At 43.6% G+C, this 19,001-nt stretch overlaps 1 protein-coding gene across 1 annotated transcript in view; it reads right to left on the bottom strand.

Moving 5' to 3' along the window:
• LOC127411418 (serine/threonine-protein kinase D1-like) overlaps window positions 1-19,001 on the bottom strand; it is a 79,564-nt gene that overhangs the window by 46,017 nt on the left and 14,546 nt on the right. The window contains exon 2 of the mRNA XM_051646962.1: window positions 4,469-4,607. Within this exon, the coding sequence (XP_051502922.1) occupies window positions 4,469-4,607 (139 nt within the window). The remainder of the gene's footprint in view (window positions 1-4,468; window positions 4,608-19,001) is intronic.

Here is a 19,001-nt window from a genome sequence, read left to right as displayed (position 1 = left end):
TTACTCTGGGCTCCCAAAGGCTTGTCTATGAGAAAGTGTGCATCTGGGTGTGCTAATCACCTTATTCATCGTGTCACACCCCAGGGAAGAGAGGGAGAGGAAGGCCTGTTAAGTGTTTGGAGAAACACTTTAGCAGTGTCAAATGCGATACCTCCATCGCTTCCTCAGCAAAGCAACTCCTGTTTTCACACCGGGTGCAGCATCAAAACTTGGATATGCATCAACTTTTCCAGAGTGGGAAATGTAAGGACTAAGAGACAGAAAAACAGTCAAATATGGCTCAGGAATCGCACTCTGGTGTGTTGCAGACTGCAAAAACTTCACAATGCATTACAACAAAGTCACAGAGTGTTATCTAATTCAAGCGTTTCTCAATTTTTATTAGGCAGGACCCCAGAACTGCACATTTTGGATGTTTTCCGTATCTGACACCCATTTCTTGTCTTTGAATGAGAATCATAATATCTCACCAGTACATGTGAGGTACCAGAATTTACCTTGGTAACATTTGACATCTGGTCAACATGCAACAATAGACACAGTTATAATATGTAGCCGGTGGGTTGAAAATAATCACCACAGGATACAAATATATATTTTTGGGGATTTACTCTGACGGCTATTTGACAAAAGAGAAAAAACAGCGGTCGTTTTGGCCGTATTGTATTTAAAAAATAATAATAAAGAAAATACAGAAACTGAAATATGGTTCAACAAAATACAACTAATGAAATATGGTAGAGGCCAGTCCTGCATGTGCAAAAACATGGTCAAACTCCACACATGCAATCCATATGCATCCCAAAGAATTATCAACTGATGAACAAAACCGGGAGCTCTCTTGCACAATGCATATTCTCACGTCTCCAACAACACTTTGTGTAGAATTTTATATTTACCCAAAGAATTCTCAAATGATGAACAAACAGGGAGCTCTCCTGTACCATGTATGCTCTTCCATCTCTAACAGGAGAGAGTGCCGAAAAGCAGGTGTCCCAAAACTCTGGTGTCGCAAAAACTCTGGTCTTAAAGGGGCCACATCCAATTTATGACTAGAGTTAAATTACATGAAATTTCTTCAATTGGCTACAAATAAATAAAAAGATATGATTTCAACATACAGTACATACAGGGTCTTCTATATTTTTCAGGCCAAGGACCCCTTGGTGGACAGAGAAATGGAGCAGGGACCCCTTGTAACATATTGTATAAAACTAATGGCTTATGCTAAAATGCAGATAATGCCATATTATTGCATTTACATACTTTCTTATGATGATTACATTGCAATTAAAATAATCATTATTGATGTCTTATACCACTTTACTTACAGTAATAACATTTTGATGTGGGAAGGAACACATTAGCAATTATATATTACGGTACAATAAGGCTAAAGGCACCCCTTAAGGAAAGTGTGCTTTTTTTCTGGTCGCAAAGAGTTTTAAAATTGAAAAAAATAAATGTTTTTTTTTTAATACTGATGAAGAAACATTATAACAGATTTTTTGTTCTTATTAATGTGAAAATGACAAAGATTAGAAATTAAATATGACATGTTATGACATGTTCTTAGGAGTACCATCCCTGCTGGCAAGTGACCATGGTATAAGCAGGATAATCCACGGCTAGGTGTGCTTTAATTGATTTTAATGTACTTCCGCTTCACGTCGGGTGGGTCTTTGCCTCCACATCTTGCATTAAAATCGTTACACGCACACCTAGTCGTGGATTATCCCTTACTTATGAGTTAAAGTGTCCGATAAAAGAGCGGTTAATGAGAAGTAGTATTCGGCTGTTCTTGTTCATTACTGGCAGCCCCCAAGAGGGGACCCTCTCCATGTAAAATAAAACAGCTTTTGTAAGGTTACTGATATGATGGAAGTCTTTATCTCATGTGATTGCTCATGATTTTCTACATATGTTTAAAAATTACAATTGATTTCTTTAGAAGTAAAACTTTTGCAATGAGCAACAAATTACCGAGTGTACATTTAAGAAAAACATTGTGTTTTGGGGGGCTTTCAGCACCTGCAACAAGGGTTGTTATTTTACCCCAAGTAGTATCCTTTCGTTTATTAGACAGCTATTGAAAAACTTTTAATTTATCACCTTAAACAAATCTAAAATGACAAAAAAGCATTTTGTCTCAAAATATATGACAAATGTTCTGCCATGCAACTCTGTGTGGCACAAGCTGATATGTTCTTTGAACTTGTTATCTGTTAGCCAATTGGCTAACTCATTTGTGACATGTTAAGCAAATCGGTTCACATGGTGTAAGATGATTGGTTCTTAGACATGTAATTGGGTAGCCAATCAACTTGCGTCTCTCTCTTAGTCTGACATTTAAATGGCTCAGTTTTGCGGATAAGCTGGATTCTTTGCAACGCATTGCGAGAGTATTTTGTCTGAAAATGCTATTTGCTCAAGTGGTTTGCTGGAGCTTTGCTCCTATCAGCTTGCACAGTAAGGTCTGCTTTTGACCATGTCTCATAGAAGCATGTCTTTAACAAGGTAAGCCTTGGCCAAATCTGGCTGGCACACATCGCTATTTTAGGTTATTAGATTAAATAAATCCACACATAGTTGGATCACTAGTTAACCCTTTCGCACATATGATCGCACTGGTTTGATTACACTAGGCTGGGCTCAGACATGTACCATCAAAGTGGTGCAATCTGCATTCGTACTGCTGTTTAGCACAGAGAGGGACTGAGGCGGTTGTCATAATAAATCAGCTGCTCAAATAGTCTTTTCAACATCACAATATCTTTATTTTTTATGCTACAAACATTCAAATAATCAGCAATTAAAAGTATAAAGTCATTACCGATGTTTTATGATGTCAAACCAAGAATATATAAACTAGTCAATCCACTTGAGCCTTCTCCCACTCCATCACTCATTCTCACCACTTCTGGGGCTGGGAAAGTGGAAGGGCTAGGTTTTTAGAACCTTCTATGCTTCTATCACGAACTCAGAATTGCATGCTGCATTGCAATATAAACAATATGGAGCACGCATACCTGGCAAAAGCATTCACAATCACATCTTATCTATCATAATCAATCATTCATTATAAACATCCAAAAACCACATTATAGGTTTGATAATATATAATCTGACCTGCAGTGCATCTGCTTTGAAGCGAACGATGGCATTATTTTTAATTACTGCGCGCATTAAAGAACTCACGCTGGGGGATCCATCTGTACAGGAGAAACTCATGTGTGAAAGGATTAAATAAGCTCTGGGCCCTCCTTGTTTAGGTATACTTTATGAGTCAGGTCACAAGCCACTTTAGATTTGGCCAATAGGCCGAGGCACACTTTTAAATTTAGTTCATTAGCGTTGCACCCCGTTCACACTGCCAGTGACACAGAGCAAAAAAGAGACACGTTCCCATTCATTTTCAATGAGGGCAGAATGACTTCCGGCGACAGTGACCATTAGCACAAGATGTGGGCATGGCGAGGGACCTGACAAAGTTGAGAAAACATAATTTTTAACTTTTTGCAAATGAAGAGCAACATTTGGGAGCGACTACCAATGAGAGAGAAGGCAGTGAAGCTCACATCACCCATCTCCTATGAGTGTGAGATACTGGAGACAAATGCAGGCAAGAAGGAAGAGAGGTTAAAAGTTTCTGTAAGCGATTTCAATGTTCTATATCATTTGTCTGTAACCACATTTACATTACATTTATGCATTTGGCAGATGCTTTTATCCAAAGCGATTTACAGTGTACTTATTACAGGGACAATTCCCCTGGAGCAACCTGGAGTTAAGTGTCTTGCTCAAGGACACAATGGTGGTGGATGTGGGGATCGAACCAGCAACCTTCTGATTACCAGTTATGTGCTTTAGCCAACTACACCACCACCACTCACTTCACTCCACATACATAGATATGGGCTAATAAAAAGTATGTGTGGAAAACCGTGTAGGTATTCTGAGTGAGTTTGATTCTCATTTTAATAGATCGTTCCTCTTGTTCATGAAATGATGCACTGAGCACTGCTGCAGGTTATATAAAACGCTCTTCCCTGCAGAATGTTAATTTTTAGAGGCAAGAGAATGGATTCCTTGTCAAAATATAATGATATCTTAATTTTACTGGCAGTATCATCTGTAATCAACATTTCAAAAGCTACTATTGCTATTTAGTGTCTTGGGAGAAAAAATCAAAAGAGTATTTTACACTGGGGGACCTTTAGACTTAAGTGCCCTAAAATCTACAATGCTGTTTAATGATTCAATGAGTTAAATCATGTGTGTTAAATCAGGGAGACATCTAAAATGTCCAGCACTAATGGTTCCTCCAGAACCAAGATTAGAAACCCTCTAACTGACATATAAAACAATTTGTTACACCACAAATAAAAGGATGATGGGTATGGGGCATGGTTACATACATATAAGCATGACTGCACATTGAGCAAGACATATTGGGTGCAACACTTACCTGACAGGACAACTTCCACCAGGTCCCCCTCCATAATGTCTGCTGCGCACCTCACCAACTGCAGAATGTTCTCAGAGTTTGGATCATGGCGGAAAAGCAGAATCTTGTCATACATCCCATAGAAGCCACATTCTGGGAACTGTGACGAATAAAAAAAAAAATGTCTGTCAGGTGTTAGTGAATGTAAGAAAGACTATACTGGGTGTGTGCTGTTTAGTTCACAATGTTATCTTCCATGAAGGGACTGCTTGTCTAGTCATGCCAGACATATAATACTTCTAAAAGCCCTGCCCACATATTCATCTGACAGCAAACATCTCTTATCTAAAGCATATTAAAGCTTATATTATAGCAGCTTCCATTAAAGTAACTCGCAAACAGCCTTATAATCGCTCTTGGTGACAAACCTTACTGATAAAAATATTTATAGTATTAAATACTTTTATTTTTTCCCTTTTTTTGACTGCTCTTAAACAGTTTTATGAACAGCAGCCTCACAATCAATTCAATGTCAAAAGAGGAGAGCAACATATTGACTGACCCGTGTAGACCGCTGGGGAAATGGCTCACTAGCCTCATTCCCTATTGATCCCTGCTGGGTTGAGTTGCAGCAACACTGCAGAAAAGGCCTGCATGTAATGGCAATTCAAACCTACACAATTCACAAAGGGAACTCATATCTAAGCTATTTGGACTTTATTACACCACAAATAAAAGAGAAGGCAAATAAAAGCTACTCTGTCTGCCACAATGAACTTGTATTTGAACTTTTATTTGCATTGAAATGATTATGTAAGTATATACTCTCACATATGAAGATCCAGAATTTGCTCTTTTAAACCTTGGAAGAAATATTGGAGATCTCAGTTATGTTTCATTTAAGTCAACTTTGTCTCTGATGTTTTCTTCTCAGATTCCTTAAAACATTTTTTAATTAATTGTGACAATTGTCGATGTGCAGTAATTGATATTAGTTCAGCTATATAAAAAAAAATCAATGTTGACAGCATACTGTAGCTCAGATAATTTGGTCTTGGAAGTAGTAGATGATGAGAAATATTTGAGTTCAGACAGAAATCATCAAAACTAACTTTTGATTGCACACGTTAGTATCTCGGCAAATCTGAGCATAGTTTGAGACTTTTTGAGATGAGAAAAATCTAAAAAGCAGGGGACGTAAGCAGAAGTCTCTATTTATTTAATCTCTTGGCTGTCTATGAGAAACTAATGAGGTAATATTAATGAGATCTCATTTGTTGGGGGAACACCACAGCTTTTTAGGTTAGTAATATAATTAAATGAATGCATGACTTGTTATAATATGATCTGCCACTAAAAAGCATTCACTTAATTTAAGTTATAATTTTGAATGGGCATGCTCCCTCTGCATTCAAACATATTGGTGCACACATAAATCTGTTCTCTGAGACATCTTTTATGTTCCTGAATGAATTTTCTTCACATTTCATAAATGTTCTGCTCTGGTTTTGCAACCATGCAGCTGACAGCATGTACTGTATGAAGCATTCTGATATTTCTTTATGCATTGAAAATGACAAAGATTCACGAAGCCTCTGCGAATTATATTTCTAAAGAGGCAGTCACGGAGAAGAAAGTATGGCACAAATCTCAATAGGAAATGAAAGAATATGGAGAGAATCCAGTTTCTAAATAGAGACACTGAACAGCACTGACTAACAAAAGAACTGTGTGTTTAGAAAGCAATTGTGGGATTATAAAATGTATCCATCCAAGATATCTGGATGCTAACAGACTGTGAAAGCATTTGATGATTATAAGGCTACAGGTTAACAGATTGAACGCTCATCATTTGCTTTGTTCCCAATCCAGTCGTCCTATATAGCCATGTCACATTTATTCACAAGTCTGAGCTTCTCAATGAAAAATTTGCAATTTCAAGTCTGAACCTCTGAAGAGCAGCTGATCTGTGGTAATGTTTTAAGCTTGCTTCTAACCAGAGCACTGGTTTGGTGAAAATAAAGATGACTGTTATTGTTAAGCAACCCAGCAGAAGCGCTCACCTCCAAACGCCCACACAAGTTATACACTGCACCAAAATGTGTTGTTGCCGTATCATTCAGTTACTGACTATTCACCAAGGCGATACACTCGGGTTTTAAAAGCATGCCACTGCAAGCACAGATTCATGGTCAATTCACACCTAAAATGCAGGGTTATTTTAGTAAACGAAAACCAAGACGAAAACTACTAGGTTGAAATGTTATTGTGAACTGAAATAAAATAATTAAAGGGATAGATCACCCAAATGAAAATTCTGTCTTTATTTACTTACTGTACCTTAATTTCAACTAATGTTAGACAGAATGTTAGTCTCAGTCACCATTCACTTTCATTGCATCTTTTTTCCATACAATTAAAGTCAATGGTGACTGATGGTAACATTCTGCCTAATATCTCCTATTGTGTTCCAAGTAAGAAAGAAAGTCATACAGGTTTGGAACAACATGAGGGTGAGTAAATGACATAACTTTAATTTTTGGTTAACTATCCCTTTACCATAAGGTAAACAAAAAACTAGAATAATTCAAAACAAAAAACTGTGGTTAAATAATTAACATAAAATATCATTTTAGTTATCAACAAGCACTCAAAATTACAATGGCTTGTGAATGACAGAGCACTCGTCATTCTGTTATAAACGAACAGTAACCTTCATGTAACTTTTGTGCAATGATTTCATAGGTCCTTTGTACATAGGGCCTTCTCATTTCAGACCATTTTAAACGTTGCTATGAATGCACAGCCATGCAAATTCCAAGTAAATTGTGCCTTAATCTTAACCATTGTCATGACAATCAACATGTATCTTATCTTTCTGCTGTGCAAGAGAAACAAAAAGTAGCAGGTACAGTATTAAGCAAATATGTTGTTTCCTACAGTTCCTGTGTGAATACAGATGCAGCATCTTTCCTAATAAGCCTTGCTTAGTTAAGATGTAAATCCAAACTCTGGAAATATTCTATTGGTTCCTCAAACGATTCCTTAAGTAAACTTACTAAAACTAAAATATATAAAAACTAAATAGAAATATGTTTATCGGGGAAAACCACTAAACTGTAACTGTCAAAACCTTTGCTGAAACTAAGACTAAATTGAAATGTAAAGTCAATTTGAAAATAGCTATTAAAACAAAAACAAAAACAAAAAAATGCTAAATGATACTAACCTTGGTCATATCAAACCAATGCATTGAAATTAGATTTAAGTACTGAGCACATATACAGATTTCCTCCCAATAATCAAATTCCATTGTGGCTGATCAGCAATGCTAACAATTTTATCAGATTCAAATCGAACATTTGCGGGATAAAGTATGTTTTTGCTTTTTCTTTCACCCCGTCTTGCTGTTTAATTGTACAGATTCTTTCCTCTCTTGTCTAGCTCTAATAATTTCTACACAATGAAGATACACAGAGGCAAGTGTGCTTTTGAGGTCACCATGACAGCAGCCTCACTGTAACAGTGTGGGTTGTCATGGCAGCGGACACCCAAGGCTCTTTCCTGATTGAGCACTATTCATTTGTTTGGCACAAATGGATGCACATATATCTGCTGCATGTCTGAGACATCAAAGCTGGAGACACACCGATCCTTGTCATCAACCCCTTGGGAGATGTCTGGCTCTGATCGGTGGAATCCTCTGACAATAACTCCACGTTATTGCCTCTGAGAGAGCTGCCCGTACCACCTCGCTTGATGGTCTTTCATGACTGTCATTTTCTGCCATCTCTCTGTATGTGTTTTATAGATGACAGGGTAGCTAGTAATAAGAACATCAATTTGGTTGTCGTCTTCCCTTTAAACAACTGGTTGCTGAAGCTGGTTGTCAGGGTGGAGCGAGCATTTGTGTTTGTGGAAAGAGGCAGGTATGTTGGGAGAAAAGGGAAGGAGGCAGATAGATAGGCAGAGAGACAGAGAACGAGAGAGCACTCTGAAAGCTCGTAAGGAGTGAATCATCTGTTCTGTCAACCCCCTCTCGCCTACGCCATACCAGGCTCAATGCTCTGCTCTTAACGTTATGCCATGGTTCCTTCCTCCCAGCACCATTTTGACATGCTAAAGAACCTTGGCCCTTTAATTACTCAAACTAATGATATCAACCTGTTGTCATATTGTTATACATGCATTATATTAGTTCTATGCATAATTTATATTGTATTACATATCGTTCCTTACTACAAATATTACAATTAAAACTTTAGCACATACAAATACATTTTTATATTACTCTGGATATGCAATGTAGAATCATTTTTAATCATTTAATCAGGATATTTTTGTCCTCCCATACAGAAATCTGGCAATTATATGTAAAACATATACAGCTCTTGCCTGGTTGCCCACTAAAGCTAAGCAGGATTGAGCCTGGCCAGTACCTGGATGGGAGACCACCTGGGGAAAACGTCATGGTTACTGGTGTAACCTCCGTTCCCTGATGGAGGGAACGATATGTTGTGTCGATGTAGTGACACTAGGGGTCACCCTTGGGAGCCGGAGACACCTCTGGTCTTTGATAAAAGGCCAATGAAAACTGGCGAGTGGTATTTGCATGCCATATGGGTATAATAGGAGCTGGTATGCAACCACTCATTCAGGTTTTATGCTGAGGAGCCGATATAAGGTCCGGCCATTTCAGCGGGTAGTTCAGCGTTGTGGCAGGAGGGACACAACGTCTCGTTCCCTCCATCAGGGAACGGAGGTTACACCAGTAACCATGACATTCCCTATCTGTCACTCACTCGACGTTGTGTCGATGTAGTGACACTAGGGGTCCCTATATGAAACGCCACAACTGGCTGAACTGTGTTACGTGAACTGGCGGTGTGTGGTGGGCAGACGGCTGTGTGCCTCATAGCCAGCGCACAAGGTCGACATGTAACCTCCCCCAACATAGTTATGAGTGTCGAACGGTCCTTTTTGGGGACAAGTCGACTACCCAAAGATAGAGACAGGCTTAACCCAGTCGTGGCCTCTTTTCCCCTTATCTGACTGGGCCGCCAGGTCTAGTCGGGGGGAGTCCCTCCCAAGAGGAAGACCACACAACGACCAAAGAGAGGGGGGGATATTTAAGTGGAAGAATACGTCACATGGTCTTTCCAACCATGTGGAGAGCCTTCAAGGTAGATTCTGCCCAATGGGGGAGGAGTTACTACAAACATGGAGACTGGGGCAGAGGGGCTCTGCCCAAGGAAGACGCAGTTTGCCAGCAGGGAAACGAACTAGCGGAAGATATATATCGCATGAGGTTAGCCTTACAAGGAACCGCCACATGCGGAGCACCTACCCCAGAACAGGGCTCTTAGTTAGTGCGTGTACTGGGCCAGCAGCGAGTCTCTCCGAAAACTCGACTGCCACAGGGCTCGGAGGAAGTCAACCAGGGAACAAAGTTTGTGAACACTACTGGGAATTAATGGCACACGTCTTCAGCTCCAAGGGAGGTGGAAGGCGCTATGTGCAAGTGATAAACCCGGCCAGCTATCCCGGGCTTATCCGCTTGTGTTGCGTGCCACTACCTGGGATGAAACCGGTTCCACCCGGAGGTTGTAGAACCTTGCACAGGTGTTGGGTGTTGCCCAGCATGCTGCTCTGCAAATGTCTGTTAGAGAGGCACCCCTGGCCAGGGCCCAGAGAGCCGCTACACCCCTGGTAGAATGGGCTGGTAGCCCTACCAGGGCCGGCATGTCCTAGGCGACATATGCAATAGTTATGGCGTCAATGAGCCAGTGGGCGATCCTCTGCTTGGAGACAGCGCTTCCTTTCCACAGTGCACCAAAGCAGACAAAGAGCTGCTCAGAGATTCTAAAGCTCTGCATGCGATCCAAATAGATGCGTAAAGCATGCACCGGACAAAGCGACAACAGGGCTGGGTCTGCCTCCTCCTGGGGCAGCGCTTGCAGGTTCACCACCTGGTCCCTAAAGGGGTGGTGGGAACCTTGGGCACATACCCGGTCAGGCTCTCAGGATCATGTGAGAGTAACCTGGACCGAACTCCAGGCACGTTTCGCTGACAGAGAACACTTGCAGGTCACCTACCCTCTTGATGGAAGTGAGTGCAGTCAGGAGGGTAGTCTTCAAGGAGAGTGCCTTAAGCTCGGCTGACTGCAAAGGCTCAAAGGGGGCTCTCTGTAGACCCTGAAAAACTACAGAGGTCCGATGAGGGAACAAGGCGCGGTCTGGAGGGATTCAGCCTCCTGGCGCCTCTTAGGAACCTGATGATCAGGTCGTGCTTCCCTAAGGACTTACCGTCGACTGCGCCATGGTGTGCTGCTATGGCGGCAATGTACACCTTCAAGGTGGAAGGGGACAGCCTCCCTTCCAACCTCTCCTGCAGGAAGGAAAGCACTGATCCGACTGCGCATCTCTGGGGGTCTTCCTGATGGGAAGAACACCACTTAGCGAACAGACGCCACTTAAAGGCATACAGGCACCTCGTAGATTGGGTCCTAGCCTGAGTGATCGTGTCTACCACCACAGATGGTAGACCGCTTAGGTCTTCCGCATCCCGTCCAGGGGCCAGACATGGAGATTCCAGACGTCTGGGCGCGGGTGCCAGAAAGAAGGTCCTTCCTCAGGGGAATTCACCAGGGGGGAGCTGTTGCGAGCAGCGTGAGGTCCGAGCACCACGTCTGGGCGGGCCAGTAGGGTGCTACCAGGACGACCTGCTCCTCGTCCTCCCTGACCTTGCATAGGGTCTGTGCAAGCAGGCTCACTGGGGGAAACGCATATTTCCACATGCCAGGGGGCCAGCTGCGTGCCAGCGCATCTATGCTGAGGGGGGCCTCGGTCAGGGCGTACCAGAGAGGGCAGTGGGGAGGATTCTTGGGAGGCAAACAGGTGCACCTGTGCCTGTCGAATCGACTCCAAATCAGCTGGACCACCTGAGGGTGGAGTCTCCACTCTCCCCTGAGGGTAACCTGTCATGACAGCGCATCCGACTTGAAGTGCTGCTGACTCCAGAGGAGGAGACGGCGGGCGGGTTGTGACATATGAGAGTGCAAACCGCCTTGGCGGTTGACATATGCTACCGTTGTCATGTTGTCTGTCAGAACTAACACGTGCTTGCCCTGGATCAACAGCTGAAACCTCCACAGGGTGAGCAGAATTGCCAACAACTCGAGGCAGTTGATGTGCCAATGCAGTCGCGGACCCGTCCAAAGGCTGGCGGCTGCGTGCCCGTTGCAAACAGTGCCCCAGCCCATTTTGGAGGCGTCTGTCTGACCACGACGTGCCTGGAGACCAGTTCTAGAGGAACACCTGCCCGTAGAAACGAGAGGTCGGTCCAAGGGCTGAAAAGACTATGACAGACCAGCGTGATGACCACGCGACGTGTCCCATGGCGCCATGCCCATCTCGGGACTCGAGTCTGGAGCCAGTGCTGAAGCGGCCTCATATGCATCAACCCGAGCGGGGTGGCCACCACCGAGCATGCCATATGCCCCAGGAGCCTCTGAAAAAGTTTCAGTGGAACCGCTGTTTTCTGTTTGAATGCCTTCAAACAGGCCAGCACTGACTGGGCATGCTCGTTCGTAAGGTGCACCGTCAAGGAGACTGAGTCCAACTCCAAACCGAGAAAAGAGATGCTCTGAACTGGGAGGAGCTTGCTCTTTTCCTAGTTGACCCGAAGCCCTAGTCGGCTGAGGTGTGAGAGCACCAGGTCCCTGTGTGCGTATGACATGTCATGAGAATGAGCTAGGATTAGCCAGTCATCGAGATAGTGGAGAATGCGAATGTCCACCTCCCTTAACGGGGCAAGGGCAGCCTCTGCAACCTTCGTAAAGACGCGAGGAGACAGGGACAGGCCGAAAGGGAGGACCTTGTACTGATACGCCTGACTCTCGGACGCAAACCGCAGGAAGGGTCTGTGTCGAGGAAGGATCGAGACGTGGAAGTATGCATCTTTCAGGTCTACCGCCGTGAAACAATCTTGATGCCGGACGCTTGCCAGAATGCATTTTTGCATCAGCATCTTGAACGGGAGTCTGTGTAAAGCCTAGTTCAGAACTCACAGGTCCAAGATTGGCCGCAACACACCGCCTTTTTTCGGTATGATGAAGTAGGGGCTGAAAAACCCCTTCTTCATCTCGGCTGGAGGGACAGGTTCTATCGCGCCCTTCCGTAGGAGGGTAGTGATCTCCGCGCAAGGCAGCAGCGTTTTCGTCTTTCACCAAGGAGAAGTGGACACCGCTGAACCTGGGCGGACACCCGGTGAAGTGAATCGCGCAGCCGAGTCGGACAGTCCTGACCAGCCATCGCGACGGATTGGAAAGCGCAAGCCATGCGTCCAAGTTCCGCGCAAGGGGGACCAAAGGGACAACATCATCGGACGTACCGGCAGGTGGGGCCTCGCGGCGGGGCGGAGCTCGAGGTGCCACACCACGTCATGGCCGTGCTGAGTCTAAGGACTTCGAAGCACTTACCTGGCTGCTTGTGACCACCCCCAGAACAGCCTGGGACTTACCGTCGGAGGAAGAGGCCTGTCCTCGTGACCCGTGGAGACCACATCGGAGGCGGATTTGTGCCACAGCTGAGTGCTGAGGGGTGGGAGACCACCGCTGGAGCGCCAAACCTGCCAAATAGAGTGGTGGACGGTGGTCGTGATGACGGTCGTGCACACCGGATACGTGACCCAGGGAACAAGTTAACCGCTCTTGCTGAGCTCTTGAGTACTGCAGCCACTTGGGCATGCAGCGCAATTAAATGCAAAAGGTAACAAAAAGATGGAGATCTGCTTACCAGCTCCAGAGCAGCTGGTTTCGTTGTCCCTGGGCTGCCCGTCTCAAGGACACTTTGAAGCCTTTCACGGGTTCTGGGCGACCACGAGACGGGTGGTGTCTGCTTCCCACGCCGGGGCTGGGCCGAAGGGGTGGGCTGCGGCAGAGCCGGTGCAGTCACCGCAGGGGGACGCCCTTGGCGATGAGTAGACGGGGTGCGGAATCTTGAGCCGCGCCGGGGCAGGATATGCCGGCTAGCATCCATCTACTGCTCTACCATCGAAAACTGCTGGGCAAAGTCCTCAACGGTGTCGCCAAATAGGCCCACCTGGGAAATGGGGGCAGCAAGGAATCGTGTCTTGTCAGCCTCACCCATCTCGACCAGGTTGAGCCAAAGATGGCACTCCTGGACCACTAGTGTGGCCATCGTCCGCCATGACCTCCGTCGCTCGGAGAGCGAGGTCGGTCGCCAAGCGCAGTTCCTACATCAATCCCGGAACGGAACTATCCTCGTGCAGTTCCTTTAGCGCCTTGGCGGACTTGCAGGAGAGCCATGGCATGCAGGGCAGAGGCGGCTTGTCCAGCGGAACCGTAGGCCTAGGTCGTCAGAGACGATGTAAACCTACAGGCCTTGGACGGGGGGTTTGGGCGCCCGCGCCAGGTGGCGGTGCTCTGCGGGCATAGGTGCACCGCGAGTGCCTTTATCCACCAGGGGATTGCCGAATAGCTCTTGGCCGCCCCACCATTGAGGGTAGTGAGGGTGGGGAAGCTGAAAAGATCAGGACCGGGCAGTAAAACTGGCCTCCCGTGACCTTGTCAGCTCTTCATGCACTTCCGGGAAGAAAGGAACGGGGGCAGGGCATGGCTTTGAGCGGCGCCGCGAGCCCAGGAACCTGCCCTGGAAAGCATATCGTCATCTCCGCATCAGCCTATGACTGGGCAATCGACCCCGAAGGGAGGAGCCCAGCTGAGGCTTCCGACTGGACGAGCCCACTCTCCGATGCTGCGCTCGAGAGCTCATCACTTTCACGGGCTCCGAATAAGAGGTCGAACTCGCCGTGAGACGAGCTGGCGGACTCATCCGGAAGCCCGATCGGGGCAGACGAGCGTGCTGGGGAATGGGAGGTCCGCGGGGGGACACCCGGCGGAGGCGGTCCCATTGGGGTCCCCAAATCGCCCCCAGTGCTAGCCGCGCTGGCCTCATACCCGTGGGTAAAAGGACCAAGGCGGGAGCCTCTGGGGTGGCTTGCTTTCTTACCAAGGCGAGCCGCGACCGCAACGTTGCCATGGACATATTCTTGAAATGAGAACATGACCATCCACAAATGCTGTCTCCGCGTGAGCAGTGCCCAGACACGAAAGACAGTGATCGTAACCGTCAGAAGGCGAGAGATAACAAGCGCAACCAGGAATAACACACAATCGGAAAAGCATCTTTAAAAAGACGTGTCTTTAAAACACGTTCCGTGTGTGCCGCTCTTTTAGAGAAATATACTCTTTTAGAGAAATATACTCTTTCAGAGAAATATACTCTTTTATCTCTGCCGAAGTGCCCAGGGGCATTCTCTGCAGTGCACCAGTGCAGAGGGGGGAGAAGCCGCTGAAATGCACCGTCAGATCCAGCAGAGGTGAATGAACAGTAGTATTCAGCTCAGTGAGCATGACCATTCGGCTCCGAAGAGAAAATCTGAATGAGTGGTTGCATACCAGCTCTTTTTATACCCGTATGTCCGGGGGAGTGGCATGCAAATACTACTCGCCAATTTTCATTGGCCTTTTATCAAAGACCAGAGGTGTCTCGGGCTCCCAAGAGTGACCCCTAGTGTCACTACATTGACACAACATCGAGTGAGTGACAGATAGGGAACTGTGGTTGCTGCAGGAAGAGGTATTAGGGAGGCCAACAGGGTGTGCTCACCCTGTGGTCTGTGTGGGTCCTAATGCCCCAGTATAGTGAAGGGGACACTATACTGTACAAAAGCACCGTCTTTCGGATGAGACGTTAAACAGAGGTCCTGACTCTCTGTGGTCATTAAAAATCCCAGGGCATTTCTCATAAAGAGTAGGGGTGTAACCCCGATGTCCTGGCCAAATTCCCCCCATTGGCCCTGATCTATCATGGCTTGAATTGGCTACATCACTCTACTCTCTCCTCTCCACCAACAGCTGGTGTGTGGTGAGCGTACTGGCGCACTATGGCTGCCGTCGCATCATCCAGGTGGATGCTGCACACTGGTGGTGGTTGAGGAGAGTCCCCCTATACTATGTAAAGCGCTTTGAGTGTCTAGAAAAGCGATATATAAATGTAAGGAATTAATTAATTAATTAATTTTAAAAAGTCACATTCTTGTACATACAATAAATGCAACATATATTTCAAAATTCCACAAAAATGGCTGTATGGCCGTACATACATTTATATGTAACATATTTTCCCAAGTCAGTGGAATTTTAATATATACAAACAGTACATGTCCAAATATATAAATTATAATTTTATATATTTTCATTTACATGCATATATCAGATTTTTTGATGGGCTGGAGGCTTTGTAATAATGCTAATGAGAATGATCAAAAATAAATCTCTGCAATGTGATTATAGTGCAACTATTATATGCACCAAACAAGAACATTGGAACATATTTACTAACCATGTGTAATCCAGATTTTTGTGTAAAAATGTTTGCACATGGGTTTTATGTATTTGTTTTCACAAAAAAATCTTGATTCATCAATAAGCTTGCACTTTTTTTCTAAATGGGATAAAATATATAACCAACTAGAACTTATACCAACTATAATTATTGTTATATAGAATTATTATTATATATAATCATTATTATAAAAATATTGTTATGTTCATTGCAGCTTGATCTGAGAGCATAAGCCTATATGCCATATGCACAGGTAGCTAATAAAATTTTATGTGCGACAATTTTATGTGCATATGCATACAAAAAAGAACACTTGTACTCAATTACTAGTGAACGCTTCACACTCTGCACACACTGTAATGCGTAGGAGGGCTGCCCTTTGGCATCAAAGCCATGCATCACACATGTTTCCTCATACATAGCTGATTTAAGGGAGGTGATTTGGAAACAACAGACAATACGTAACGTTACACCACACAAACCAAAAGCTGTTTTCCACTTTTTCATCAACTCACAAATGTATTTGACACTTTGGAATTCCCCTGAGTGGCAGGGAGAAATGCAGTCAAATTCAGGGGGTTATTTTGTGACATTGTAGAATGTGACAACAATAACAGACAACAACGACAACAGTAGAAAATATGTGACAATCTCTGTATTAGGCAACAAAATCCATGCCAGGAGAAGAATAAATAAGAGCGTATGTACAAAAGAGAAATAGCTGTTCACATGGTACCAAAGTTTGCAGAGCTGGGTGGTTTATTTCTTCACAATGTAAGAAGCCATTCAGTGCGGAACATGAGTGAAATGTTGCACCTCAAGGAAAACAGATTTTGTCCAAACTGAATCCATCAGCATTCTCGCATAATAATCCATTATTTCAAAACAAAAGCATTTTTTTCTTTTTTGGAATACAAGACATCTCACAGCCCAAAATAATGTGTGAGTGGAAATGCATTCTGTTATTATGCACAGCGGTCTTAAAAGTAGCAGTAACTATATACTGTGCCTGGATTTGCACACCTACCAATACACACTACATTTCAGTGTGAGCCAGTCAATGTCCCTAGACAGCATGAACCATAACCACCATCAGTCAATCAGTCTGTTCAAGCGATGTGTAGTCTGCAGGTTAGTAGTCACTGGCTGTGCTGTAACAACCACTGATCAATACTATTGGACCATTGCTCCTCCATTTATAAACCCCATCCACACACAAGAGAAAACAACAGCCAGCATGCTTTCATGATGATATGGTTTTCTATTTTTTCTTAGTTTTGGTCATAAAATTGTATGGGTAGGGATGAAAGTTTTAAAATCAGGAAAAAAAGAAACCTTTAAAGAAACCTTTATCTGGAACAACACATCATATTGAGATCTGAAAACAGGTTCCTCTATTAGTAACATTAAGCTGTGATTAGGGTTGCCAACCGTCCCGAATAATATGGAATCGTCCCATATTTAAGGGAACAAAATTGAGTTCCGTATGAAATTCATACTGGATGCCATTTGTCTCATATTTTAGCATCTCACACCCAAACTGCTGAGAATGTTTCACAAACCGAGAGAAATGTACCTGAAACACACACCTTTCACGTGAGATGAGTGAGATATCGGCTGTTGCTACGTTCCAAGGATGTCACACTTGACAGAAGCGGCTGGGGGAAAGATCAATAACAATCAGTGCACGTTTTTGTCATGTTTTCTGTCAAAAGCAGGAGAATTTTGTCGAGCATATACAGTTGTAGCATTCAAGTGCATGATAATTGTTTCTCACCATTATGATTCCAAAACACCAGTAAACGTACCTATTCATGACATTACATTAAATTGCACTGCATATATCAGTGCTCGTTCTGGAAGAGGGACTCAATAAAGGTGAGAAAAAATTTTACTGCCAAAAAAATGACATTGTAATCCAAGAAGAAATATGAGACTTGTGTCTCTGCAGAACAAAAATGGGCGTTTCCCAATCAGTGGGTGTTTTCAAACCAGGATGGGTGTTTTTCAACCGCTTTACATGACTTGCTTACTACATTAAGATTCCCTATTTTTATTGGATAGTTGAGAAACGCCCATCCTGTTTGGAAACCCCACTGATTACTACATTGAGATTCCCTACTTTCATTGGATATTTTATTTTTATTTTTTTGGTGATACATAGGCCTACTTTTTAACACATTACCTGTAGTCATATACAGTCTACAAACTGATAAGCCCAATTTTATACGGAAAGCCAGTTCATTGGGTTTTAAAAATGGACAAGGCTTAAGCTTAATTATGGGGAAGAAAACGCTTGACTGAAAAATATTGTTTTTCTCTATTTTTGAAAAAAGTAGTGTTTATTAAAAATAAAAATTGATAGAAATTTGGTTCCTCCTTGACATCGGATTAAACTTTGTCATTTTATGTGTAAAGTCTTAGGGATGGTTCACATTGAATGCGTTTTTAAGCCCGTCAGCACTGTTTTTCAATTGTTTTCTGATGTAAACATGCTCTTTGTGGACATTTTAATCCTTTGCGCAGCATCTCGTACAGGAGCCCTTCTAAAAAAATGTTTAGAGCTGCAATGTCCCGTATTTGGCTGGTAGAAAGTTGGCAACCCTAGCAGTGATGTTCCTTCAGAAACTCAAGAGTTGTGCTCCTGTTGCTCAACTGGTAGAGCATCGTGCAAGCAAAGGTCATGGGTTCAATTCCCAGGAAATGCATATTCTGATCAAATGTATAGTTGTATGCACTGTAAGTTGCTTTGGATAAAAGTGTCTGTCAAATGCTTTTGCTGGTAGAGCATGGTGCAATCAACATCATGGGTCTCTAGATCATGGTTTAAACTCCCAGGAAATGTGCATACTGAGCACATACTGTAGCTTGTATGCAATGTAAGTCGCTTTGGATACAAGTGTAGTGTTCCTGTAGCTCATGGTACAAGCAACATAAAGGTCATGGGTTCAATTCCCAGGAAATGTGCATACTAATAAAAAAGTTATAAGTTGTATGCACTGTTAGCCACTCTGGATAAAAGTGTCTGTCAAATGCTTATATGTAAAATCCATACTCATTATTTGTAATACAATAATAATAAATGTAATCAAATTTACCAGATTTTGTATTGGAATGCTAAGGA

Source organism: Myxocyprinus asiaticus, chromosome 20, assembly GCF_019703515.2.
Source record: "Myxocyprinus asiaticus isolate MX2 ecotype Aquarium Trade chromosome 20, UBuf_Myxa_2, whole genome shotgun sequence".
In the NCBI taxonomy this organism is placed as follows: Eukaryota; Metazoa; Chordata; class Actinopteri; order Cypriniformes; family Catostomidae; genus Myxocyprinus; species Myxocyprinus asiaticus.
Note: the sequence above shows the minus strand (reverse complement) of the source record. Positions and strands in the feature narration are given on the sequence as shown.